This window comes from Pipistrellus kuhlii, unplaced genomic scaffold (genome assembly GCF_014108245.1).
Source record: "Pipistrellus kuhlii isolate mPipKuh1 unplaced genomic scaffold, mPipKuh1.p scaffold_m20_p_9, whole genome shotgun sequence".
Classification (NCBI taxonomy): domain Eukaryota; kingdom Metazoa; phylum Chordata; class Mammalia; order Chiroptera; family Vespertilionidae; genus Pipistrellus; species Pipistrellus kuhlii.
Window position 1 is genome coordinate 8,362,794 of NW_023425595.1, and position 27,186 is coordinate 8,389,979.

At 46.8% G+C, this 27,186-nt stretch overlaps 1 protein-coding gene across 1 annotated transcript in view; it reads right to left on the reverse strand.

Annotated features, from left to right (window-relative positions):
• Nucleotides 1-4,040: 4,040 nt before the first annotated feature.
• The window catches only part of SYT13 (synaptotagmin 13), a 34,209-nt gene continuing 11,063 nt past the window's right edge, over nucleotides 4,041-27,186 (reverse strand). The window contains exons 2-6 of the mRNA XM_045577635.1: nucleotides 17,048-17,273; nucleotides 14,405-14,539; nucleotides 12,628-12,929; nucleotides 9,540-9,669; nucleotides 4,041-7,665 (exon numbers count right to left, since the gene is read on the reverse strand). Coding sequence (XP_045433591.1) covers nucleotides 7,361-7,665; nucleotides 9,540-9,669; nucleotides 12,628-12,929; nucleotides 14,405-14,539; nucleotides 17,048-17,273 — 1,098 coding nt within the window. The 3' untranslated portion in view covers nucleotides 4,041-7,360. The remainder of the gene's footprint in view (nucleotides 7,666-9,539; nucleotides 9,670-12,627; nucleotides 12,930-14,404; nucleotides 14,540-17,047; nucleotides 17,274-27,186) is intronic.

A 27,186-nucleotide genomic window follows, 5' to 3' on the forward strand; every position in this document is an offset into this window, starting at 1 on the left:
GCTTCATCTACTCATCAGGCCAAACAGAGGTGTAAGTGAAGCCATTCAAAATAAACCTACTGCCCAGCCGGGATTGCTCAATGGTTGAGCGTTGACCTATGCACCACAAGGTCGCCGGTTCTATTCCCGATCTGGGCACACGCCCTGGTTTTGGGCTCTCACCCATGAGGGGCATGCAGGAGGCAGCCAATGGGACGTTCTCTTTTGTTGATTTTTCTCTCCCTTTCCCTTTCTCTCTTTCAAAAAAAAATGAATAAAAATACATTTAAAAAAATAATAATGAATAAATCTACCTACCCCCTAATGTATTTGTCCTATAAGAATCTCTTTGAGAAAACACACAGATCTATTGCAGATAAAAAGTTGTTCTAATTCTCTCTCCACTGCCTCCCATGATTCTCCACGTGCAAGCCAGGTCCCTGGGGAGGGGTCTTTTCCTAGTAGTTCCCAGTGATGTTTTACCCAAATTGTTTTAGAAAGAAGATGGGCATAAATGTAATGAAGGTACAGGGGAAGTGTTTTTATATTTTCCTCCCAGATGCTAATCTCTACCCCTACCCCATCCTGTCTGCATCTCCCACTGGCCTCCCCTTGTTCCTTTCCTTAACCTCTCCTTCTTAGTGCCTGCCATTCCCCTCCCAGCAGGTGTCCCTCACTGTGTGGTCACAGTGGAAGTCCTGGATTTTTCTATTCACCTGTCACTGTCTCGGTTTGTTCATTTGATCAGAATGACCCTGCACCTGATTCCTGACTCCGTCTGCCCTTGACCCTGCCCATTCTCTATACAAAACTGAAGGTTGGCCCGAGTTCTTTCCCCCCCCCCCCCCCGCCCCGTCCTCCAACTAGCTTTGGTGCCTTGGTTAATGCCTGCCCCAAGCCAGACAGGTGCCCCCTAACTCCCCCTGGGAAGAAATCTTTTCCAGCTCCTTCCAGCTTAGTGATTCTCAGAGTCAGTGGTTCTGGATAGCATTTTGAAGCTACTGCCTTGGGATCTGTTACCTTCCCAAGAAAGACACTTGGTCGCTGGCTAGATGCCAGAGCCTGGACTTCAGGGTTAGAGGTAGGTATGCCCGATGCAAATCCCCCCTCTGCCTCTTAAAGGCAGTGAGATCTTGGACAAGTCACTTATCTGAGTCTGTGTCTTTAGTACTGAGCACAGAGCAGTGGGTAATTCATGCTGACTGTTTCTCGTTATCATCGTTGTTGTTACCTCTTAGATCAGGATGGCGTAGGTGCTCAGAAGTGATGGGTTTCCTTCTTTCACCTAGAATTCCTGCTACCCTCGTAAGGGGCTGCCCATGACTTTTATTACAGAGCCTCTAACTCCTATCCTGGCAGCCAACATGGACACCTCTGCTGAATGGAGAACACCTGTTCCTCCTCAACCCAGAGAGAAATCCTTTATCTGCTTTAACAGTTCACCTCACCTGGCTCTGGGTGGAAAGGGACAGCATAAAGGTTTTGTTGGTTTGTTTGTTTGTTTAGGCTGGGAAGACAGGTTTCTTCTTGTTTGCCCAGGTTGGTCTCCTTGGGTTTCTGAAATAAGATTTCTGCCGTCGCCCACTTGTCAATGGGATGCCCTGGAGCACCGGGGAGGGAAGCCATGCCCCAGCCTGGGCTGCGCTCACAGGAGATCGCATCCGGCTGAGGACCAGCCACCACAGGGTTCTGATCACATGGCGGCCACCACAGGATCTGTTTCCATGGCAATGTATGGCTTCCAGCCTGCAGGACTGGCTTTCTCCCACCTCCGCCCAGGTAGGCGCCTGCCTCCAGCTCTGGCATGGGAAGCTGCCGATGGACCATCTGTGCTGGCTCACCTGCAGGAGATGAAGGAAGGAGCACAGGAGCGGCACTGCAGCACTCACACCAAGAAAATTCCCAGCCCCCTCAATCCATCCACAGCTCCATCCTGTGGCTCCCTCCTTGCCAGGCATCTGCCCCGGGAGGGAGACAGAACAGATGCTAAGGATCTGAGCTCCTGCAAGTGGTGGTGCTTCCATTGGCTCTAGAAAAAAATAGAAACTCTTGGGTGGAAAATTACCACCAGCTCCATTAGCAATTAAGAAAATGAGAAGGGACTGACTCACAGCCTCAGTTGACATTGCATATTGTCTGGAGGAGTGGGTGGCTGCCAGGAGGACTTCAGAAGATGCCAGGGAGGGTTACCGACATGGGGCAGGGAGGGCAGGTGCACACATTCCTGGGTTTAGTTGGTTTATGCACAGATGGGAGGCCAAAATATGTGTGAAAAGTCTAGGCTACAGAATCACAAAATGTTAAAACGTGAATCTAGGAGGGACCCGAGCGATCATTTGACCCAAATTCATTTCACAGATGTGGAAAGTGTCGTCCAGAGGCAAGAGGCTTGCCCAGGGCCATGCGGGTGGCTTGTGACACAGCCAGGCCAAGCTGCAGGTGATCAGCGCCTACATGCAGTGCTCTTGGCTCGTTCTATGCGCAGGAGCAGAGTGTACTTAAGGCAATTCAGTGGAAAGCCTTGTATAAGGTGATCAACGAATCTACCTCCCTGTCCCACTTCTCCTTTCTATAAATCCAGACTCTCAGATATTAGCTTTGGGCTCTGATGGGTCATATGCATAGTTACCTATGAAACATAGTTTATATAATATTTGGCTATATGGGATAAAGCTCACTCCTCCAATTTTATTACGAAAATAAAAATCCTGGTTGTCATTAACATGTGATATGTATGTAAATGAAAATAAGGAGTTATATGCACAGACGTGGAAAGCGAAACATTTCATGGCTTCCTTTACGGATTATTTAAAAGATCCTTTTAGTTTTAATTACATGTGGCCTGGCTAATTTCCTACTGATTTTAAAACCCAGGCCCTGCCCCTAGCTTAAGGCCAGAGCCCCTCCCTCTGTACACCAGGGCTGCAGCAGCCACCAGGAGGGCCTAGGGGGCAGGGCTCAAGGAGTCCCCGTGTCCCTGCCCATTACCTGGAGTACAGAGGTATCACCGGCTGCTGCATTGACTCTTCCAGAGTTTTTGATTTGGGAGATTAGAGAAAGGAGTCTCTAGTCTCCAACTGATTTTTCTTCTCAGCAATGAAGTCAGAGCACCCAGACTTGCATCCCTACTTGTATAAAGTCCCTTTGATTCTGTGCTCAAGCAAGACCACCAAGGTGCATGCAGGCATGCGCACACACACAAAGCAATCTATGATCTAGCAATCCCACTCCTAGGTGGATATCTGAGAGAAGCTTGCACAGACACCCGCCCCGGGAGGGAGACAGAACAGATGCTAGGGATCTGAGCACCTGCAGTGTTGGCGCTTCCAATTGGCTCTAGAAAAATAGAAACTCTTGGGTGGAAAATTACCACCAGCTCCATTAGCAATTAGGAAAATGAGAAGAGACTGACTCAGAGCCTCAGGTGACATTGCACATTCATAGTGGTTCTGTAACAGCAAAGTAAAGGTGAGGGGGAGGAAGAGGGAGGGAGGGAGGAAGGAAGGAAGGAAGGAAGGAAGGAAGGAAGGAAGGAAGGAAGGAAGGAAGGAAGGAAGGGAGGGAGGGAGGGAGGGAGGGAGAGAGGGAGGGAGGGAGGGAGGGAGGGAGGGAGGGAGGAAGGGTGAAATAAATAAAGGAAACCTCTAAGTGTATATCAACAACAGACTGGGATTGTGGTATAGCCATACAATGGAATATTATACAGCAACAAAAAATGAACTGAACTGAACTGAAGCTATATATGTGTACATGAATAAAGCTCAAAATTGTAGTAATTGAAGTAAAAGCAGTGTGATGAAATTTAAATTAAGTTTTAAAACACATAAAAATACTCTATGGCACCCAGGGTTTACACATGCATGCAGCAGAGGGATAAAGAAAGGCTTGTGGTGAGAAATAAATTCAGGATGGTGGTCTCCTTAGTAAAGGGCTGAAGAAACTTCAACTGTATCTGTCAAGTTTTATAAAGCCTGGCAATGGTTCATGAGTGTTTATCAAATTATCACGTCCGCATCTTATATCTCTAAAATGTTAAGTAAAAAGAAAACAACACCAGGTAGTTAACCCAGTTGGAAATTATTTATTTACCACTGAAAGGTTTTTTGCTCCAAAGTGTGACACCAGACATATGACTACAATGTCTCATGCGTCTTTTTTGTGCTTCAGTTCATAATTGCAAACAAACACACACTTAGCATTGACAACAGGAAACACGGGCGACAGAAACAAATCACAAGGGCTAGATCTCCTGTTTTCACGGTGCTCACCTCCGTCTGGCTTAGGCAATAGCTACCTGCCACTCAGGACTCCTCACATCCCAATGGAATTGCCCCATCTGCCTCTCTACATGGGGTGATTTGTAACTCAACCCACAGCAAGAGCCATGTCCCAAATAGAAATGGACAGACGCGTGCAAGATCTTGACCAATATGCACTCAACAAATGGATATTGAGGTGATATAATAAGTGGAGCCAAGATTAATGAGGGTGGACTCCCAATTCTTTATTCCTATCGCCATATCTACGAAAGAACCAGATCACCATGTGGGCAACAGCCATTTGGAGATAGTTTCTTACTTTATTTCCATCTCTGCTTCGTGCCCTTCTTAGAAAACACGCCCTGGCAAAGGATCAGGTGTTCCTTTCAAAAAATCAAATGCACAGACCCAATTATGCTAATTGGGTAGTAAATTGCAAATGTATCTGGTACTAGGTAAGCTGATGTAAAGAGCTCTGACGTTTTTTGATTTGGCAGTCTGATATCTCTGAATAATATAAAATTCACCAAGACGAAGTTTGGGTAGAAAAGCACAGCAATTCTCTTCTATCATCAATGACATTTACACAGAGTTACAAATTGAGAGTAGGTGAATGGTAATACTCAGTGTCATGAATTTCTAGGCCAACTGGGATTTCTGATGCCTTTATCATGGAGAAATCAGCTAGGACTCTGATCGTTATGCCAGTTGCAGTGTACCTTTCTGTCTACTCCCCTATCCATCCTTCACTCGTTAATTCATTCAACAAATACTGTATTTAGGGCCCATGAGCCTGCTTTCTTCAAGGTGTCAAAACACACCAGACAAAAACCCCTGTAAAATCTATCTTATTTCTGTGCATGTCTGGTAAGAGAGATGACAGTTGATACCCAACATGTTCTGTGGTGGCATTTGATTCTTATCAGCGGCAACCTTTAGTTTACAGACTGGAAAACTAAACCTCTGAGATACAAAGAAATGAATGCCTCATGGTGGAATGAGCATGGGTGGAGTTGATATTTCTGGAATCAGATACCCTACCCAACCCATCTCAAGCATCCTTTGGTGTGACTATAAGGCAGGTACATAGATTTGTAAGGAAGTGGAACCATATTTTCTGATTTTAAGCCTAGAATCCAAACTTTTCTAGATTGAAGTAGCAGATGTTACCAAGAAGAAAGTACTGCTCAGCTTACATAGGGAATGTTCTGTTCTCTTTTAGCTGTGCCAACCAAAAAAAAAAAAAAAAAAAAAAGAAAACCAGAATGAGGAGGGTGGGAGTATCTCAAAAACATGATATAGGAAATCACTAACAAATGCTTTGCCTAAAAATATTGGCAAGAGGTGGTAAATGTTAGTGATCAAGATTTATAATTATCTGAAAGATTTTTCCCATTAAAGAGGGATTAGATATTTTTTCTGTTTCTTCAGAGGGTAGGTAGAAGTTGTTTCTAATGATTTTCTACTTTGGTACAGAAAGGAAAAATTATAACTAAGGGTGATAAGATCAGGGGGAGGCCAAGAATGACTTGTTGAGGTTGAAGGATAGCCCTAACCCATCTTGTCTAGAAATTCTCATTTAGATCAGCACTAAGTGACATTGGAAAACCCAGAATTTGGATGTTAGTATTAAGGAGTCCAAATGCAGAATTCATGGTTCTGAAAATGCCTGGGATGGTTCTGGCACTATCCAGGCATTGTCAGCTGCCAACTTAAAGCTTAAAGATGATCTGCTGGTGGTTCTACAGGAAGTGCCTACAGCTTTCAAGCATGCTTTATTCTATCAATCACAGCATTTACCCAGAGAGAGCTGCCATTCATCAGTCCTGCTTAGCAGACAGCCAACAGCAGAACCCAAGAGTCCTGGCTCAAGGGCAAGTATATCCACTCCACAAGGCTCATCATTTAATTAATGATATGGGCAGCTATTTGGAATAATAAGGTAGAAATCTGAAACCTAGCTGCTGGTTACTGATTTTAAAGCGACAGGCCCTGAAAACTGAAGTGGGAGGCACATTTGTAAAAGTCTTTGTTTCCTATTTAAAATTATCTTCCTTCTCCAACTCCAAGGAGCCAAACATAATAGACTAAATTAATATGTGCCCCAAACTGAATTCTTCCTGAAGTGGATGCACTGCTAGAAGCGATGGGTCTATCTCGGAGGGTCACTTTGGTGATTGATGCTGGTGGATGTGACAATTAGCGCCCAATAACTATTAGGGGGATCCCACGCTGTCAAGGAAGGCCCCCCCTCAAAATATAAACTGATTCTGAGATAAAACAATAAAGCTACTCAATAAAAAGTACAAATTCATTCCAAGAGCAGAATCTGAAAAGCACAAATGAAAAATGTTAAGAATTAACATAATGAAAAATCTACAATCTTCCAAATGTCACACTGATGGTTGAGATGTCCGGCTGCCCCAGGGCGTTAAGTGTGTGAAAACCTGTCTGGAATGTTGTAGAAGGGCTTCCTCCAAGTGCAGTGCTCCAACCTCTGCATCCAGACCACCGATGCTTGTTAAAAGGCAGGCTCCTGGGGTCCGGCCAGGAACACTGGTTTGGAAGGCCTACAGGTGGGCCCAGGAGTCTGCTGGTGATGTCTTCACACACTGAGGGTTTGAGAACGGCTGGATTACTGCTGCCCGGCTCGGGAGCATGACTTCACGCTGGCCGAGATTTCAACCCACCCTAACAATCTCTAATGCTATGATTAGGTCCAGGATACTTTTATTTTCTTTCTCATTTTTGAAATGCTCATTTTTAAGAAAGCACGTTCTTTGTGTCCATTCTTCCCCAAACTCAGCGTTCCCTGCATCTGGACTAACAGGCCCACCCCGCAAAACCCGCAGATGGGCTGTATTTCTGCTAAGTGTCTCTTCCGTGACACACACCAGCAAAACGCATTCCCCAGTGTGACCCAAATGTCCACACACAGCCCTCTCCTGCTCATTGTTTAGACACAGGGGTGCGATGAGAGAGGAATAAGGTCCTGATCTCTGCAAAGACGGCTGTCTTCTGAGTGTCATGATGAGGATGCGGCACAAAGAGGAGGTCACGGAGGACAGCTGAGACTGAAGGGGCAGGGCTGTGCCCGAGAAGGGAGGTGGACTGGGAAGCTGCTACAGGTGCAGCTGGTGCCACATGGCGATCTGCCTGCGCGGGTTTTTGAGCATCTCCTCCCAGTGGCTGCGCTCAGAGCCCGAGGCGTGCAGGCCCAGGCTGCAGTGGCCCAGCACGCAGCTCTGCCCCTCCTGCTCCTGGCCCAGCACCTCCAGCTCCACGCTGGAGGCCTGCAGCAGATCATCTGGCAGCTCGAACATGATCATCTCGTTCCACACAGGGTTGATCTTGTGCTTGGCTCGTTTTGTCTGCTTCTTTTTCAGCTTCCGAGCTTGGTGCTTTAAGGTCACCTTGACAGAGACATCTGGGCAAGGGACAGAAGGGAAAGAGAGTCAGAGAGAAGGGTCAAGAGTGAATTTCTGGGATGTGGTGAGGCCCAGGACAATGCTCTCTCTTAATGATGGAGAGAAAGGGTCTCTGGTTGAAGGTCTGCACTGAGACTCCCTTTTTATGCCCCCACAGATGGGCCAGATATTCATTCAACAATTATTCAGTGCCCGCCATATGGCGGACACTGGTCTAGACATGGGAATATGGCAAAAGTCCCTGCCTCATAGAATGTATACTCAAGTATGAAAAACAGACAATAGCATACTATATAAGGCTGGTCAGTGGATGGCTCATGATGGTGTCATGTCAGCGAACAACCAGCGAACCACCCTTTACCATGAACCTTTCCAAGTGCCTGTATGTCCCACCTCAAGCCAGGCCCAGGGCAATGGCTCAGACACCCTGCAGCTTCATTTTAAATTCACTCCAGAAGAACGAAGCCACCCCATGTCTTTATGCCCTTGGTTCTCCATCCAAGCATGTTTGTCTATTATGAAGTTAGTGGCTCACCTGCTGGTTGGAGGAGTTCTTCTCCTTTGTTCTTTTGTAAGTTTAACTTGGGGACTCCATCTGCACGTGGAGGGTGAGGGTAGGCTGCCTTGGGCCATGGGTTCTGCACAATAGACCTGCCCTCCCACCCCCCGACCCCCCGTAGGAATTCTGCCTCCCCTCCTACCCCGTAAGGAAACTGGCCACCCTACGAGCTTTCATGTACATCAAGGCTCAGGTCCCAGGCCAAGTTTTCATTAGTCAAAGTTCCCAAAGCTAATGTGAGAATAATTGCTCCTCTACATTTATTGCTATAATTATCACCCCCCCCCCCCAGGTGGTTAGTTTGTTATTTCAGCAGATATTTGTGAGACAAAGTGTTTTTGCTGTAATTGTCCTGACAGGAGCTATAAAAAGGGAGCAGGAGGCAAAGAAGTGTCTGCAGGGGGTGAGGAAAAGGCATTGATGCCTGACCTTTGGCTCAGGCATGTCAGCAAGGCCAATCCTTCTGATTTCATTTACCCAAGAGCTTCTCCTCAGAGATTCTGAACGCAGCGGCAATTCTTTATTTGTATCCTGCTATAAATATCTATCTATTATATGCTGCCGTGAGCACTTGGCTCCAGGTCCAGGTACCATATGGTAACCAGCGATGTTTCCTCCTCTGACAAGAGAACCTGTTTGGCCCCCTGACTTGGGGGCTGGGCTGAGGTATCCAGAAGGAGAAACTGAGGCTCCCAGAATGTGGAAGAGATGTTTATTTGGGTATGTGGGCACAGATGCCTGAAGCTTCAGGCTGCTCTGCCCAGGCACCCACACACCTTCTGCCTACACCCACACCCAGCTGGTGTGGGGGTGCCAGATTGGCAAAGGCTGAGAAAAGAGAAGAGACTGGGTGGGTGTGGGGAGCACAGGGATGGCTAGCTGAGACAGGAGAAGGGAACCTGGGATGCTGACACCTGCCTGTGAGGTGGGCCCAGCCAGGTCATAAAAAGTCTGGGCCAAGTTTCCTCTATAACCAGATACTCCACTCCATGGCTACAGCCCGACCTTTGGCTTCCTGTGACCCAGGAGTGAGACTGACTCTTCTCCCAGTGGATCTCCAAGGTTGGGGGAGTCCCCGGAAAGTGTGAGCTCATACCTGGGCTCATGACGGATGGGATTGGCTAAAAGATAAATGATACAAACTTAAAAAAGTGAGTGTGTGTCCTTTAAACATTCATTCCAGCTTGGGGTAGAGGACACAGCTGAGCTCACTCCACAAATGTCCTCATTCGCCAACTCCCTGCTCACCTGTCCCCATTGTCTTCCAGGTGTTAACCGCCCTCTGCATACATCCTCCTCTCATACTGCACTCACCCTTCCCCAGCAGCTCCTTGGACTGGTTGGAGTGGAGGTTCTTGGCCTTAATCAGCACCACCAGGAGGCGGTTGGCCGCTGGGAGGTAGCTGATGGAGAGAAGGACCTCTCCAGTTCCTGCAGAAGGCTCCTGAAACACAAGAATGTCAGAGATGCCTTCCGTAAGGGGTGGCTTCTGCCCCATCAACAAATGGTAAGGCGAGGGTCCCACACTTGTATCCAGCGGGCCTCCCAGAAACCATTTACCCTTTTCTCCACCCTTGCAGGGGCACAGAAGGATTACATGTGCATCTGTTTCTATAAGAGCTTATTTCCTTTGCCACAAAATGTGATTTTCCAATTACCTTATATTCAAACCCAACATATAAGATCCATCAAAGGTTTCCACTCAGGATGTGGCTAGGCAGAGGCTCAGGACTTCCTCTCACTCTTCACCTGCCCTTGCCCAAGTTCCTAGGGCATCTTTACAGAATGCTAGGTCTGGGGAGCACAGTGGAGAACCACTGCATTGACCCATCCGGTGCCTGGGGCCGTGGGGAGTTGTGATTCATTACTCTGTTTGAAAAGACAATCCCTTCCAACCCCTACGGAGCTGAGAGAGTCAATAATGTCATGTACCAATGCTGAGCAGCGCCCTGCTTAGTCAACAGAATGGCCAACCATGTCAACAAAAACCAGGCACACGATGTTAGGCAATGCACCAGAGCCTGCCTATTAGTCCTGTGCATGGCAGGAGGTGTGGAGGCCTGGAGAAGCATCCAACATGTCTACCCCCATCTGCAGCTTCACAGAGTGCCTCCCCTGAAAGTGCCATAATAATTTATCTGGAATTTTAACAAATTCATTGAGGAACCAAAAATGACCAAAAGAGCCTGCATAGGAGGCGGATGTCTGTAACAGTCCACAGGTAGTGCTAAGAGCATAGACCAGTGGTCCCCAACCTTTTTTTGGCCATGCCCCACATAAGAATCTCTAAAATCCTGTGCCCCTCCCGCTGTGACATAGAATTCTTATCATTAAAAAAGTGAACTTCTCTTCACACGGAGGAAGCCTAAAAGGCTATTAACTTGGTGTAAATAAGATTTCAAAGAACATGGCATCCATGAAAGAGAAAAAAATAAAAGAACAAAAGGATAGTTGAAGTACTGAGAAAGAAATCACCAAGAAATTTAAAAAAATAATAATATGAAGTGATATTAAAAATATCAAATAAACTTTCAAAACATATAATAGAGGACTGAGATGCATAAACATGTCACAATATATGTTCATATACTGTATATGAGGCTCCTACGATATATTTTGCCATAAGAAAGGCAAAAACTTCACTGTTAATCACTCATTCTTGAATTGTCTACCACCCCCCCCCGCCCCGCCTTTAAAAATCAAATTGCCCCTCTGTGGGGCATGTGCCCCATGTTAGGAACCACTGGCATAGACTAGAATCTGACTGAGTTCCAGTCCTACGATTTACTAGCTTTGACATCGGGTGAGTTACTTAACCTTTCCAAGCCTCCCTTTCCTCATCTGTAAAACAGGAATAATATCACCAATCAGTAGGGTTATAGAAGTTAACTGAGTTCATATTTAATGGCTTAGAACAGTGCCTGACACTCAGCACCTTGGACCTGTTTATCACTGTGAGTTATTAAGGAACACCCATCACTACTTGAGATTAAATGGGAATGAATGGATGGGGGCCATCTGGGGCTTTTGGGAATGAGGCTGGTTGGAGGAGCCGACCAGCCTTGGCCTGATTCACACCTCTCATCCAGGAAACCTGTCTTCAACATGACCCCAACCATCCAACTTGCCACAAATGACTAGTCATATGATGGAAAGATTTGGGAGCTGCCAAGAGCTTTGGCAATGACATGAATCATAGCAGCTAACATTAATTAAACACTTACTATGTGCCGGGTGTAATAACATTAGCTGTCACACTAGACTAGGCTGTAAGCACCACAAAGCCATTCCCAGCACCCAGCACCCAGCTGACACAATAAACATTTGTGAGAAAGAAGGGCGAGATATCCCATTGAATCTTGGCAACAACTCTAAGAGCAGTAGTGATTTTGTTCCCATTTTAGGTATAAGATCCCGATGCTCAGGAAAAGCATGCCACTGCTTAAGGTCATGTAGCCAGCAAGAAGCAAAACAGCCTTTAATGGAGGTCTGGTCTGACTGCAAAGCTCAAATCCTAACCCCATTGCTCTCTATCATCCTTGGAGTCTGTCCCAGACTCTCATTTCACAGCAAGGAAACTGAGGCCCAAGGCCTTGTCCGGGCACCCAGGGGATGGCAGCAGATCTGGGTGGGCACCAGCCTGCTGATTCAAGGGCACTTATTGAAAGACCATGGTTGGCCTGGGGGGTAGCCACTGGGTGACCAGGCCTGAGCACTCCACTCCTCGAAGCCCAGGGGAAAGGAGCTGGACCTGTCAGCCCATGAAGGGCTCACCACCTGTGTAGGTGCCGAGAGTCCCAGACAAGCCCAGCTGGCTGCACCACAGCCAGAGGGTTTAACACCTGACCCTTGGCTCTGCTGCTTTCAGTGCCTGCTGACAAAAATACAGGCATCATGGAAAAAAATTGCGAGTTCGGTTCCAGACCACCGCAATGAAGTGAGTATTGTAATGAAGCGAGTCGTAATCTTTCCGCAGCCAGAGGGTCTTGCCTTCGATTTGTAAAAAATGCAACATCTATGGAGTACAATAAAGTGAAGCTCAAGGAAACGAGATAGGCCTGGAACCCTCTTTCTTTCTCCTTTCCTCTCCCTGGTTTTTCCTGCCCCCTTCCCCCATCGTTCTCTTGAGCTCTCAATGAATCACTCAAGGAGCCCTCGGAGTGGGTCACTGTATGGTCCCTGGTGACACATATGCCACGTTTGGCTGAGTGTCTTCCGGTGAGAACTGGGGCACTGCTGGCACCTTTGTTAACCTATCCAGGGCTGCAGTGACTGAAGGCTTCCCCCACCTGTTCACACACACCCTCCAGGGACAAGGTCTCTCCTGCCACACACACATAGGAGTGCCACCTCCTATGCTGACTCCTAATTGGTTTTACCTGTCCTGGGGAGATAGCCTTACCTTAATTGAAGTCTTCAGCTCCCCCCACTGGGCGGCCCCCAGAGGTACGGACACCCCATCCAGGCCCAGGCGAAGCTCCCCAGCCAGGCTGTGGCGGGAGAAGCGGTCACAGGTCCTCAGGGTCAGAGTCAGGGTCGCTGTGGGTAGCTCCTCCTCCGCCAGGGGGAGCACCAGGCCTTCCTCCCAGGTGGTGTGCAGCTCTCGCTTCTTCAGAGCCGTCTGGGCCTCCACGGAGCCTGTCCTGTTGGCGACGCTGCCTTGGACATAGCAGTCACAGCCTCCGTCGTGGTCACTGGTCACAGCTGCAGCCAAGGACAAGGCAACACAGACATGGAACTTCTTGAGAACCCAGGGAGGGGAGAAGCATGGCTCTGCTTTGAGCTGCGGAATCTGGCTTAAAGGTTATGACCTCAGGGCTGTGGAGAAAGCCCACAGCTGGCCACCTTGGCTTTGTAGAATCACTTTTCAGAAAGACATTGAGAGAGAGCTCTCTCACCTGAGGGGCCAGGTCAGCACGTGCTGGTCTTCCTTGGAGAACAGGGACAAGACTTGGTGCTTCCCAGGGCCTTCCCACCCCACGAGTCTGAGGTTTGCCCAAGGTGATTCATTAGTATTTCTGCTGACACCGCAATCATTTGTTCTGTGCTTTAGATGTTTGTCACACAACCACTTGTGGAGTGGATCACTGAGTACGTTGTTTTATATTCTGAACCTTGGTGTTTTCAATCCTTCACAATGAGGAAATGGACACCTGTGCTGCTTTTACGACTAGTTCTGAATGATAACATGTTCTACAGAAAGAGAAGAACTGAGACCACGTGTCCCGATAAAAAGAAGTCTGCACGGAGCTTCAAGGGAATTTGGTGCCGTCACAGCTCTAGCACCAATAGATGGAGTGAACGTAGACAAGTCACCTGATGTTGCTAGACCTCAGTTTCCTAATGTGCAAAATTGGACCATTCTGAAGACCAAACATAATAAAGTATATAAAAATGATTTAAAAAAATCTTCTAAAAATAAAAAAGGAGAAATATCCCTCAAAAAATTAAATTAAATACAAAAATCCAATTTATCCAGCCCCAGGGAGTAGCCCATTGGTACCCTTGACTCCTTCGCAAAGTTTTCTTTGTTTGCTGATCGTAATGTGAATTGTCAGGGTAGAGAGACCAGAGACAGTATGACCCTCTTAGAGAAGACCAGCTGGTGCTAGGAATACTGACCATTCAAACCTCACTCTGTGTCCAGCACAAAGTCCTATCCAATGTCAAAGGCACCCATGGGCAGAAATGGCTTACTATTCATCAAAATCCCATTTTTTCTTTTTTCTGGGCAATAAATGGGCTACATTTCCCAGCCTCCTTTGCAGTCAGTGGCCATGTGACTAATTCTAGCGAATGGGTTATACGCAGGAGTGATGCATCCCACGGGCAGGTAGTTTTTAAGAAACAGTTGTGCCCTCTCCCTGTTCTCCCCCTCCTTCCACCTGCTGGATACAGATGACAAGGAAGCCCAAGAGGATTATGAAGCCACAGATGGAAGGAGTTCGGTTCCCGAGTCACCATTTGGAGGAAAGATGCCTGACCACCAGGCTCCTCCACTTTGGATTGGTGTATGAGAGAGATAGAAAAACCCCTGTCTCTCACACAATTCAGGGTCTGCTTGCTACAGAGTGCTAATCTAGCACCAGCCCCCAGCTGTGGGCACTCCCATCTTCCCTGTGCAGCTCCTCCAGGGAGACAGACCCATAGACGTCCCTGAATGTCAACTGAGAGCTTACCTTCCAGGCGAGTCACGAACAGCTCCGCCTTCTGCTGGTCATACTGCAGGCAGTAGTGGAGCTTGGGGGCTTGGTTCCAGCTGGCAGCCTTCGCTGGGTTCCAGGTCTCCATGACACAGACATCCTCCACCACACCTGTTACAAAGGTAAAGCCGTCCCTGCCACCCACGCTGAGTCCTCTCTTCCAGACCACACCTTTCCCATCTCTGCCATCTATGCCACTAACCCAAACCCAAAGCTTCCCCGCAGGTGCAAAATCATGGTGGCAGCACTTGTGTTCCTGGGCCTTGCATTTCAAGAGACCGTCACAGCCCAGTGGTCAGACATGAGCTGTTAATAGTTATATGACCTTGAACAAGTTGCTTGATTTCTTCAAACCTCGGTTTCCTCATCTTTACAAGAGAATGATAATAGTTCCTTCTTCTTAGAGCTACTATGAGTATTAAATAAAAAAAATGGGGAAAGTACTTAGCCCTAGGCCTGACCTGTAGTGAGCTTTCAGTAAAGTAAGAAAAACTGTCATAGTCTGTGTGGTTCTGGTCACCTTGTTTCAGGTGACCCATCTCCGACCCATCTCTGGCTCCACCTCTCCCACAGGGTGCAGGCCCTGCTCCCCAGTAGTTCATGGCTGGACATAAACATCAAAGAATGAGTCAGGAGGAGATGCTGGGGCAAGGTCAGAGATAGTGGCCTTGCTTGTTGTGCATGTTCATTAAGTACTTGCTGAATGAATGAATGACCTTATCTTTAATTCATACTTCCTAAAACCAGAACTACTTCTCCCTGTGCCCCTCACTTGAATAGGAGCCAAACGTCTGGAAGACTCTCATTATTCAAACATAATACAGGAAGGAAAGGATCCAGCAGCTGTTGCAAACCCCATTTTAAGCAAATTGGAATTTTTAATTTTTTTTATTTTCGGAACTAATTTAGAGGGCATACATATAAAGGAGTATTTCATTTCTAAAGTGGTTCATTATTGGGTTCCTGCAAGTAGTGAAAAATGTCCCTGGTGCATCTAAACAAGAAACAGATTGGCTGGGATGTGAGCAATGTGTAAAGTGAGATACACATGCCCACAAGACCCGCTGGCTTTCGAGGGCTCCGCAAGGATAACCACAGCAAGGTCAGGGCCAGAGGAGGCTTGTTGGGCACCCAGAGCTCTCTACCCTCAGACCACCTCAGCCTTTAAAATAAAAACAAAACCAAAGCCAGCACCGCTTGGAGAAGCAGGGGTGGATTCTGCTTCAGAAATTGGGGCTTGGAGCTGTACACTTGAAACCAATGCAAAACAAAATTGAAAAAGAAACGGGGACTTTGCCCTCTACAAGGATCTGCTGAGGATTGTGGCCTATGGGAGTAGACACCTCCAGCACCTCACGGGCACAGTGTCTGAGGGATCTGACATCCGCCTCCCCTCTGGCCCTTGCTTGCTGAATCAAGCAACTCTTGATAGATTTCTGTGGAATCAGAACTTGGTTGTTGCATTATGGGAGGCGGAAATGAATGAGGGACCATGAAAAGGAGAAGACATACAAATGTGTTCTGAATTCTTCAAAGTTCCAGACTCTGATTTGCTCTCCTGCTCTCCTTGGAGGACAGTGTCCAATCCTGGCTTTATTGGAGCTTTGAGAAATCTGGGGCTCCCAAAAAAAGGGAGCCCATCGTGATAATGATTATAATTAGCACCCCCAAGGGTCCTCAAGCAAATGGTTTTCCTCCCAAGCTTAAGCTCTCAGGTCTTCCTGGGTGTATTTAAAATGTGGGCTGGTGAATCCGGGAGCTAAAAGCCAATCAGGATTCATTCGTGCCACAGGCACTTTGGGCATTTGTTCTCCAGGAAATGCCAGGCTGATCACTGTGGTTCTGAGCCAGGTTGGAGAGGTGCTGGAGTCAGACCAGGACATTTTTTTGGAGGAGGGGTTGTCAATGACAAAGCTGGTTATGCTGCTTCTGCTTTTACTGTCTCCACCTCCAAGCAAACAAACAAAACCCCAAACCACGTGATCCATTCTCTCAGCTGTAGCTGTCACCTCCTCATAAAGGCCTGTGTGCTCCTTTGGGTTATCTGCATGCTGCTTTGTGTACCTGCCCCAGAGCCCAACACAGCACTGTCACCTAAAGGAGTTGTGTTCGTGATGTTGATGAGTAGGATAGAAACAATAGCAACAACAATATACTTGTATGACCTCCTAGTGCCAGGCCCTGACCGAAGCACTTCATGTGCATTATTTTATTTATATTTTACAACTTTATCGAGTGGGCAATAGTATGAACCGAAATGGAGGCCCAAAGAATTTAGCAATATCACCAAAGCCACACAAATATATGAAAGGGCAGAGAATTTGATCCATGACTCTGAACCCAGGGCTTTAACCACGATTCTTTAACCCCTCTCTCAATAGTTGTACATATGACTTGAAAGGCAATTCCCAGTGAAAAACTAGGGGCTGGCTTTGGGGAGAAGCAATGTGGCAATGTGGCAGCAGGAATAAAAGACTGTCATCCGGAGGTTCTGTGTCTGCCTGCTTGCCCTGGGTCAAAAGTCACAGACGCTGCGGCTGGCCACACCTAGCATCGACCCAGACACTGACAGACCCCTTGAGTGTCGCTCACGGAGCAGTGAGTGCAGCAGGCCCTTACCATTCTGAGGAAGGATGAACAGTTCCTCCGTGACCTGCCTCTTGAGGCGGCTGTCATTCGGGGCCTGGGGGCTGGCGGATGCGGCAGGCTCCTCTGTGGTCCTCAGCGTGTAGTCTGCGTAGTTGATGACCTCTGGGGCCGTCACAGATGGCCTGGGGCCGTAAATGTCTGGGAACTTGAGGAGCGCTCGGGGCTGCACGGGCTCCGTGGACTTTTTAACATTGAACTGCAAGCAGACCACTCTGGTTAGTCTTCCGGAAGACCTCCTGCCTGCTTTCCACCCACAGGAGGGGTAGTGATGACCTGGCCTTTCTTAGGAGGCAGAGGGAGGGCCAGGGTTCCCTTCTGCTCTGAGGGGTGTGACCTGGAAGCAAAACATCACCCCCAAGGCCACCTGAATCTACACCATCAGTCAAGCCAGGGCCCACTGATGTGTCAGCCCTGCGCATCCATCCCTCCTCCACCCATCGGATGGCTGAGTCCCCAGGGGTTATCTGGGCCTGTTGTAGGGGGTCTTTCCTTTGCTGCTCTCTGTGCCACTTGCTTCTTTGTTTTCTCTCTTTGTTTAAGCTGGCTTGAGTTGGGGTTTTTGTGAATTGCAGCCAAGAGCACCCTAAACTAATGCATTGCATTTTAAAATATATATATTTTATTGATTTTTTTACAGAGAGGAAGGGAGAGGGATAGAGAGCTAGAAACATTGATGAGAGAGAAACATCGACCAGCTGCCTTCTGCACATCCCCTACCGGGCCAATGTACATGCCCTTGGTCGGAATCAAACCTGGGACCTTTCAGTCCACAGAACGACGCTCTATCCACTGAGCCAAACTGGTTTCGGCGATGCACTGCATTTTTAACAAGTATCATAGGAGGTCATGACCCTGGTGTATAGAAATTCTGCCTAGGGTCAGATACCACCCCCTGGCAACCCCAAACTTCTTTGCATCCAGCCAAAGGCATCCTCATTCGCTATTTATCTTTGCCTGGCCTTGGTAAGGTCCTGTGTGGTAATGACTGCCCTTGATGGCAGGTGATATATAGCCCTGGACTGGCTGAGAGCAGTCTGATGACTAGTGCATGAACCTCTTCAAGCAGTGAGAGCAGCAGCTGATTACTGATCATGTTTTCTTGTACAATTGTATGTATTGCATTCCAAAACCCCGTTCTACCACATTGTTCAAATGCATCTATATTTCCACTTAAATAGCTTAAACTTCAGTGACCAAGAAGCAGAAAAGAGGTTTGGGTGTTGAGGAAGGGAGCCTGGGAAAAGATTGTAGGTGGAGAACAGGAACCCCCCTGGGAGGAAGGAGGCGGGCAGGGGAACAGACCCTCATGGAAGGACCTGTGCTTCACACAGCGATGCAGCTGTGGCAGGATTGGAAGTGGGGATTCTCTCTCTAAATATTCCATGAACCCAGGGAAGATGACCTGGGAACGTAGATGCAGGATGGATCTGGGAAGGTTTCCAGACATTCAACAATTAGGGAATGTCCCGCTGTGCTTGGCATTGCAGGTACAGAGCTGGAGGAACACCCTGGGATGGGGCACCAAACCCTCCAATGTGTCTCCTTGGATTCGCCCTGTCTATGGGTCTCTGGACCTTGAACCACTTTCTCCTCCTCACCAAGCCAGCTCTGCATGGGCTCCTGCAGCTTCAAGAGGGCACTGCCTCACTGTCACACCCATGCCCCCACCCTGGGGCTTCTCAGACACTCTGTGTCTACCCTGGGGTCATCCAGATGTGTTAAGAGTTAAAACTCCATGGAGGGCAGGGGGACTTGCCCACTTCAAGCTGGAAACCAAACATGGAACTCCCTTCCCCTCCTCCTCACTACCCCTCCCAAGCTTGTCTTCAGTGGCCTTTGGAAGAGACACTTCCCCGATCCAGCAGTCGCCCTTCAAACCAGCTGGTGGCTGGCTCAGTAACGCCCTGGGCCCTGTGCATGCCCCCCTCCTCCTCTCCCTCCTGCATCCCTGGATAGAGGCCGCTGGCAGGCTCAGCTTTCCTGTAATCCAGGCTAAGTAAGACGAATGGCATGGGGTGGGCGAGGGCAAACCTTCATTTATTGAACAAATATTTATTGAGCCTCAGCACAGGCCAGATCCTGTGCTCAATGTTAGGGAAACAGAAGTGACAAGACAGATGCTGTCTTTCCCCGTGAGGCTTATGTTGGGAAAAGAGAAATTAATTGTGTAATTAATGAACTGGAAACAAACATTCAACTTTACAGAGATGTGAGGTGATGACCCCTTTTGTGACACGAACACTTTCTCCACCTGAGGGCCATTTATTGATTTGGGTGTTCACTTTGGGGCTCCATCTTAAAGCATCACAGATAGCAGACTCTGCTCGAAAAGGGGACTACTGGTGTTGCCCCTTATACTCGAACTTTAAAGAGGAGAAGGAAGAGATGGACATAGAGTATTTGGATGATGCCAAACATGGGCCATTGCAGCTGGGTTCTGCAGCTAAGCACGACGAAGCCCTGGTGGGGCGCTGGGCCAGGGAAGAGGCACCCACCACCCCTGTCATTCTGGGCCCTAATACTGGTCAGTACATACACTATCATGTGTACAGGAGTTTGAAATAGAACCTGGTGGTCAGCGTGCAAACTTGGCTGGAGTCCAATTACTTGCTACTTAAATAGTGGGTCTGGTTAATTAATCTCTGTCCCCAGTTACTTCATCTGTAAAATGGGGGTGCTTACTCCAGAGAAGAAGTCTTCAGGAGCAGTCGCGAATTTTTTCTTGAAATTTCTAGTTCTATCGATATAATATCTTAAAATTCATGTGACGTTTTGTATTTGACTCCATAAGATGGTTTTAGCATGAAAAGTTTCCCCTGTTTATTTTGTGACTTAGGATATTCAGAGGACACTAGCTGGCACCACAGTCCCTCTGCTCACCCCTGCCCCCACTCTCCCCTAATGGAGAAGCAGGACTCTCTCTCCCTATGTTGGCCAATATGTGGTAAGTGGAGCTAGAAGTGAATGGAAGAAAACTAATTTTGCCTCCACAGAAAGATCAACTCCTAGATGCTGAGTCTGCTTGGGAACAGCCCTCTCTCCAAGTTTCCTTCCAATCATATAGATAACTCTTCTAGAGAAAATTTGGGGTGCAGCCATAGACCTCGGCAGCCTTAACCAACAAATAGACTTGACTCCCTCTGCCATCTCCCTCTGTGGAGCATCCTCGCACACACCCACAACTGCTTGAATCTTCAAAGCCAGCACGTCACTTGCTAACAGCCTTGCATCAGTCAGGAAAGGCCAATGCTATGTAACAAACAATCCCTAATCCTCAGTGCCTGAACACAATAACACCTGATTTCTCACAGTCTGAAAAGAGTCTGCTGGTTTTTCTTCAACTCAAAGTCCCAGCCTCTTCTACCTTGTGGTTCTGTCCACCTGTGTTCTGCACTGTTGGGATATAAACTCAATGGATCCTCCTAATAACCCTATCACGAAATGCTACCATGATCAATCCCATCTTATAGATAAAGACACATTGCCAGCTTTTGAACAGTAAGGGTTTGATTCAAACCCAGGCTGAACCACTTCAGAACCCTACATTGAGCCACCCTGCTGTGCCTCCAGCCCCTTTACCTACCCCCTCACATTTCTACTTATACTTTACCATTCAGCCATGCTTTGGTGCCACTTAAAGTGATGCCTGGGTCACTGCCTGACCTATCACCTCTTATTCTGCCCCCTCCAGCACCTTCAGACAGAGGAACAGGCTTGTAAATCCTGGTGCCCACATTTGGTGTCATAAGTTTCACCTGGAAAAAGGTAAAATTCAGATTCCTAGGAAAAGGGGGTTTGACTCAGAGGTTTTAGGTGGAGCCTGAGAAATTTGCATGTCTAAGAGGCTCCTAACCTGACCATGATGTGGGCACTCCCAGAGGCTGAGATGAAGATGCCCTGTTTGAGAAAGGTCGGGTAGATGTAGGAATGTCCTTTTGCATGGTGAGGGGCTCACAGGCACAACCTCCCTGTCTCTCAATAAAGTCCTTTGAGCTCCCCACAAGCATTTGTCTGGTAGATCTCCACTCCTAGGGAGCTGCTGGGACCAGATCTCTACCTCTTGGCTGCTTATCTGCCAACCCACAGGGTCAGGTCTCAGGGGGGTTAGCATATTTCAAGCTGCAAAGTTGAAATTCACTTTGAAGCAGCTTATCTTTTGGTCCATGTACCAAGCAGTGTTTCCATGGCAACCCTGCCACCACATCATCTTTTGTTATCCCTTCCAACACCTCCTATTCTGTTTATTACAAGTCTGTGTCCCGTCCTTTCTCAAATCCCTTCCCTGGGGACTCACCCCCTGCTAGTCTCTTTCCCGTCTGTGGTGATTATAAAATCTAAAAGGGCTAGTGTGTGGTTGGCCAACCACAGTCTTAACCCCTAGCTGCTATGTTGGTGGGTTAGCCCTGCTGTCAGTCGGGTAAATGTGCCTCTTCCAACCAGGCAGGAATGTGACACAGCTGGGAATAACAGCCAGGCCCAGTGCAAACCTTGTCTCTGCTGGTAGTCATTCCTCCAATCTTTTGTTCAGTATTTATTAAATCTCTAAGATACGGTCAGCTGCGAAATAACACTGTCCAATCATTTTCCTCGTGGAGTGAGCATGGCCAGTGGAATAGGAAATAAGAAACCAGTAGATTAAAAAAGGCAATTTTAGGTAGAAGTATAATTGAAACAGAGACAGATGGGAATGGGGTGAGTAGAAGGAAGAGTTGTGTCTACTAAGCATTTAAAGGCTTCTTAACCCCAAATTTGCAGGAAAAACATATCTAGAATTAATCGTCTTACCCATAGGTTTCCATTTAAACCTCACAACCTCATGAGGGAGGGGTCACTGTTATCTCACTTTATAGAGGAGATCACTGAGGCACAGAGGACATAAGTCTAAAGTCACACAATTAACTAGACACAGAGCCGGTATTTGAACCCAGGCATGAGACTGTGGAGCATAGAGGATTCCCAGATCATCCATGCACTTCCCTGTCTGAGTCAGACCAAAGAATCAAACATTCAATGGTATGTTCTCTTTCTAAGGTCTTGGGGAGATTTAAGGAAAAGCATGCTGGGGTTGGAGGAAAATGTCCCACCTCCTACCCCAGCCATCCATTTATTCATTCCATCTGTCATGATTCAACATTGAGAATTTTTTTGTGATGGAGGCCATGAAAGACACTGGTCACTGCCCTCACACAATATATGGTTAGGGAGGAGTGGGCAGTGGGGGGGGGAATTAGTATAATAACTGCTATGATGGAGACCAGCAAAATATGAGACAGAGAACATAGAAACACATTAAACTTTTCCTCAGGAGGATGCAGGGTACAGTGTGTGTATTGGAGATAGGTGACTTTAAGGAAGATTCAGAGGTTTTGACGCTTGGTAGAGTGCCCCCCGCCCCGAAACCTGGGCAGCAGTTTGTCAGGTGGAAGGGTGAGAGAATGGCATTCTGGTCAAGGCAGTGACTTGAAAGTCTATGGTATGTTCAGAGAACAGCAGGTGCAACTAAAGCTAAAAGCCCCCTGAGAAGAGGAAGGAAATGAATGTTGACATTATCCCAACATTTTCAGAGGAAACAGAATTAAAACAAAACTGGACTGGAAACCACAAAATAGCAAGATCCCACCTAAAGATTTACTTCTCATAGGTGATCCTGCATGGACTTCATCAGTTACACCACAATACCATCGATAAGGCCACCATCCCTTGACCACTTCCTATGGACCAAATGCTCTTGGAAGTGCTACAGACTTCATTGTACTTAATCCTCACGCAACCCTATAAATAAGTGTCTAACATCTTCTTATTCTATACCCCAACATACATAAATAAAAATATCTTAATTCTTTTCTCTACAGAGAAGGAAAGTAAGGCTCAGAGAGTTTGAAACTTGTCCAAGATTCCACAGCTAGTGTCAGACAGCTCTGGGCTCGAACCCAAGTTCATCCCTAAGCCAGTGTTGCTAACCATGCTCTACATGATTCCCTGAGGCTGCATCTTGGATGCTAACCATAAGCAGGTAAAAATAAAAATGTCTAGATCATTGTTTTTTATTTGCTAGCAGGTGCCACATCAATAGTTTGATGACCTCATTCTTACTGCATCCAGGTGTCCTGGTTTGTTTTTTTTTAATGAACTGCCTAGCTGTTTGGACATCAGCTTTGCTACTGCTCAGATCTAAATCTGGGCTTGTCATACTTCATGCAGAAAATATGTTTCATTTGTGACAGGAGTCAAAATGTCAACATTATGTTGTAACCTCAATGCTCGTCATAAGCACTATTTCAAAGTTGGAGTTTTTCAAAGGTCAAAGAAAACCTCTTTGATCAGCAATCTAGGGCTCAACTATAGCTTTCCCGCCCCACCTACCCCATCCTTATTCTCCTATCTCCAGCCACCTTGGCAGGGCTATCGGCAATGGATTTGACTCAGAGCAAAGCGTCCTAGGCAGACTTTAACTTCCATAATTTCCACTCACTGCCCTGCTCCCATTGTATTGATTTACTAGGGTCATAAAAGTCTTTCTGTTAAACTGAATCCATATTTCAGAGGGATATCTCAGCCCTACATCATGAATAAGTCTGTCTGATGGGAACATACATGCTTAATATTGATCTCCATGGTCTTAACCAACAGAGTCCATTTGAATGCTTTAAGCACTTTTCTGTTTCTCCTTTGTTGGGGCTATGTTTTTAATGTGGAAAAGTCATTTTGGTACTAAAGGCTGACATATCTCATTATATACCAGTTTCCTTGACATCGAATTCAGGATCTTCTACCAGATCAGCTGTAGGATTTTTTGATTCTATGATGATCAGCTAATTGATGAAACCATTGACAAAGGCAACAATTTTTAACCTTTGTGTTATGCCAATATTTTTAAAAATATATTTTATTGATTTTTTTACAGAGAGAAAGGGAGAATAGAGTCAGAAACATCGATGAGAGAGAAACATCAATCAGCTGCCTCCTGCACACCCCCTACTGGGGATGTGCCCGCAACCAAGGTACATGCCCTTGACCAGAATCGAACCTGGGACCTTTCAGTTCGTAGGCCGACACTCTATCCCACATGTGTCAAACACAAGGCCCGTGGGCCAAATCCGTCCTGCCGGGCCTTGCAATGTGGCCCACACCGCGCTGTCATCACTGCACTCCGCTGCGTTTCCATCACAATGACAGTTTATGACTGTTCAGTAAACCATTCGGCCCGCGATTTAGGCTGGATTTTAGATTTTGGCCCCTTCTCTGATTGAGTTCGACACCCCTACTCTATCCACTGAGCCAAACCAGCTTCAGCCAATATTTCTTAAATAATAGTTAAGTACTGACATTTAATATTTTTTTTTTTTTTACCCATTTAAAAATTAGTTAGAGCACATTTAAGGTTATTTACATAATAATACTTCCTGCATTCTGATAAGCTTTCCTTAGTGGGAGAGAAAGGAGGTGAATTCTGTAGAACCCTTGGAGCACTTGAATATCGTCCTTCATTAAGGAAAATAAGTCCTGAGAATCTATAACTGAAGACATCCACCCACTTATGTGCAGACACCTAAAGGCACATCAGTTTCTAACCTGGCAGGTCAGAAACAGCGAAGTTGTAGTGTGACTTAAAAACAGGATAATTACTATTTTATTATATTTTTCTTATATTTTGGTTTTAAGCCAAAATCCTCCAATTAAGCAACCCTCAGATTTCTAGCCAAACAGAACACAGAAGATACATAAATAAGGCCCTGCCTTTGGGAAATTTACCCTCCAATGATGGACACCATCCCATAAACCAAAAATATGAAGTGCTTATGCTACAGCTCTCCTACCTCTGCCCATGGCAGACATGACTAATCAACTAATGCATGCTTTCCTGCTGTGTTCAGATACAGCCTGCCCAGCTTAGAGCTCCAGGAAGCTACTACCAATGAGTAAGACTTGATAAGCAAGTTAAAAGCTATATGCCTTACCTGATGCATACTTATAAAAGGATAAACACATATAGAAGATAGTCTTAAAAGGCCAAATGTCTGGACTGTGTGCTACAGAGTCCTAAGAAGGAGCGTCTCATCATCAATGAGATCAAAGAAGGTTTCCTGGAGGAAGGGATTAAGCCCAACATTCAAAGACAACTATGGATAGGAGAGGGGGAGTTGCCTCCAATGGAGATTGATAGCAGCAGGGGTACACGGAGCACACTTGGGGCATTGTGAGTCTGGCAAACTAGCCGAAGAGAAAGTTTGGAGGGGTTGGAGAAATAGATTTACAAAGGAATGGTGAGGCCAGACCATGAATAGCTTCGAATGCCTACCAAACAATTGGCAGTTCATGAATCGGAGAATGACATGAGCAACACAGTATTTTCATAAATCCAAGTATCAGGTGCATGCAGGGGGAAAATGGAGGTGAGATGTCCAGCCAGAGGCATGGTGCGAGTATCCAGGTGAGAGGGAGCAAGGACCAGGCCAGGAAATACCTGTCAAGATAGAAAAGGGAAAGCAGCCATGCTGGTGACTCCTCCAAGGAAGATTCAACAGTGCTTAGAGATGGAGAAATGTGTAGGCAAAGGGAAGAATAAGAGAGCTGCATTAGAAACGTACGGCCATGGTCACTGCTCAGGTCACCTCTTCTGAAAAAGCACAATCCCTGAGCATCACTGGATAACAGGCTGGGTCTTCCATGTGACTTTCGTGAGTGGTCAGCAAGGAGATTTCAAGGGACAGCCACTAAGGGGATGCTTCTAGCATCCTCCTCCCAGCTGTCATTTGAGCAGATGAGTATCAGCTGGTGAGTATCAGCCATAGATGTAGCTGATCCTTCTTTTAAATTAGATGCAAACCTACGCTATCTTCCTTCTGCATTATATGAGTCAACATTCCAACAGTTTAAAAATGTTGTCACAAACGTGCGATTTGGTCACTGAAGGTCAGTAACATCAGAGTATTTGGTTCCAAGGTACTACAAATGGGAACTATTTTTCCCTCAGCTCATTTCAAGCTTTTTAGGACAATAATTGCACCTTCTTATCAGCATGTGTGTCTGTTTGGCCAGAACGTATCAAGGCTTCAAGATGCACAGTGCCCCACACTGGAAGCCTGGATCCACTGGGAAAACAAAAGCAGTTTTGAAACCATCTGGCCTTGAGCAAACAGAGGCTTTGTCATTGTTGGTCCTGACCTTTGCCAGTTTGTACACATTCTCTGATGCACAGACTCTCCCTTCATTATGATTAATTATTAGGTTTTATATAATAGTAACAGCTCACATGGCTTGAGTACCCTATCAATGAGAGTTTTGGAGTAGCGGACGGCACATTTAAAGTAGGTTACTGAGGGAAGTTTCATAAAGCAGAGGGAAAAGTAAAACGATGGGAATGAAGAGTAACCATCTAGTATGTAAGTCAAATCCTTTTACATTAGTTGTTTTCATGGCAATTTAATGATTAATGCCATTTCTTAATCCAGTAACCATTTCATGGACAGTTGTGATTAGTGCCGCTTCTTAAGGCGGACTGTGGGAATCACAGGGACTTGGTTTCTTCCCAACGGTGGCAGCAGCCAGAGTCACCCTTCTCTGCTCCCCCGGAGGCCAAAGGCTCTGATGTGCCTCTGCTAGGGACAGGTTGTGCACTGAGGATGTCGCCTGGATTTCAGGCCGAGGCCCAGGGAACTGAAAACACACCAGTGGTGCCATCCTCACTTTCCAGACTCGGGGCCATGGGGACAACCAAGCTTGGGACAGTGCCCTGCCTGAGCCGCCGGTGGGCTTCAGGGGTAACGGGTTTAAGGAATCTTCAGAAATGTTGACGATCAGAGCATTAATCAGTTTTTCCTTCTTGGGAGGCCCAGTGACCTCCCCTACACACCTAACATAGCTGTACTCTTGTAATCATTAGTTGGACTGTGTGAGAGCATCTCTACCCCTAGAACCTGAGCTGCAGCAGGGCAGGGAGGTTGTCTGCTCTGTCTCTGCAGTGTTCTCAGTGCTGACTCAGTGCCGTGCACATAGTAGGTGATCAAGAATAAGTTTTGCATGAATGAATATTTGAGAAATGCTCCCCTTCTCACACTTGCAGAACCTTTCATTCTTCATGTCTGGCATACTTTTAATGGGCTCTCTCT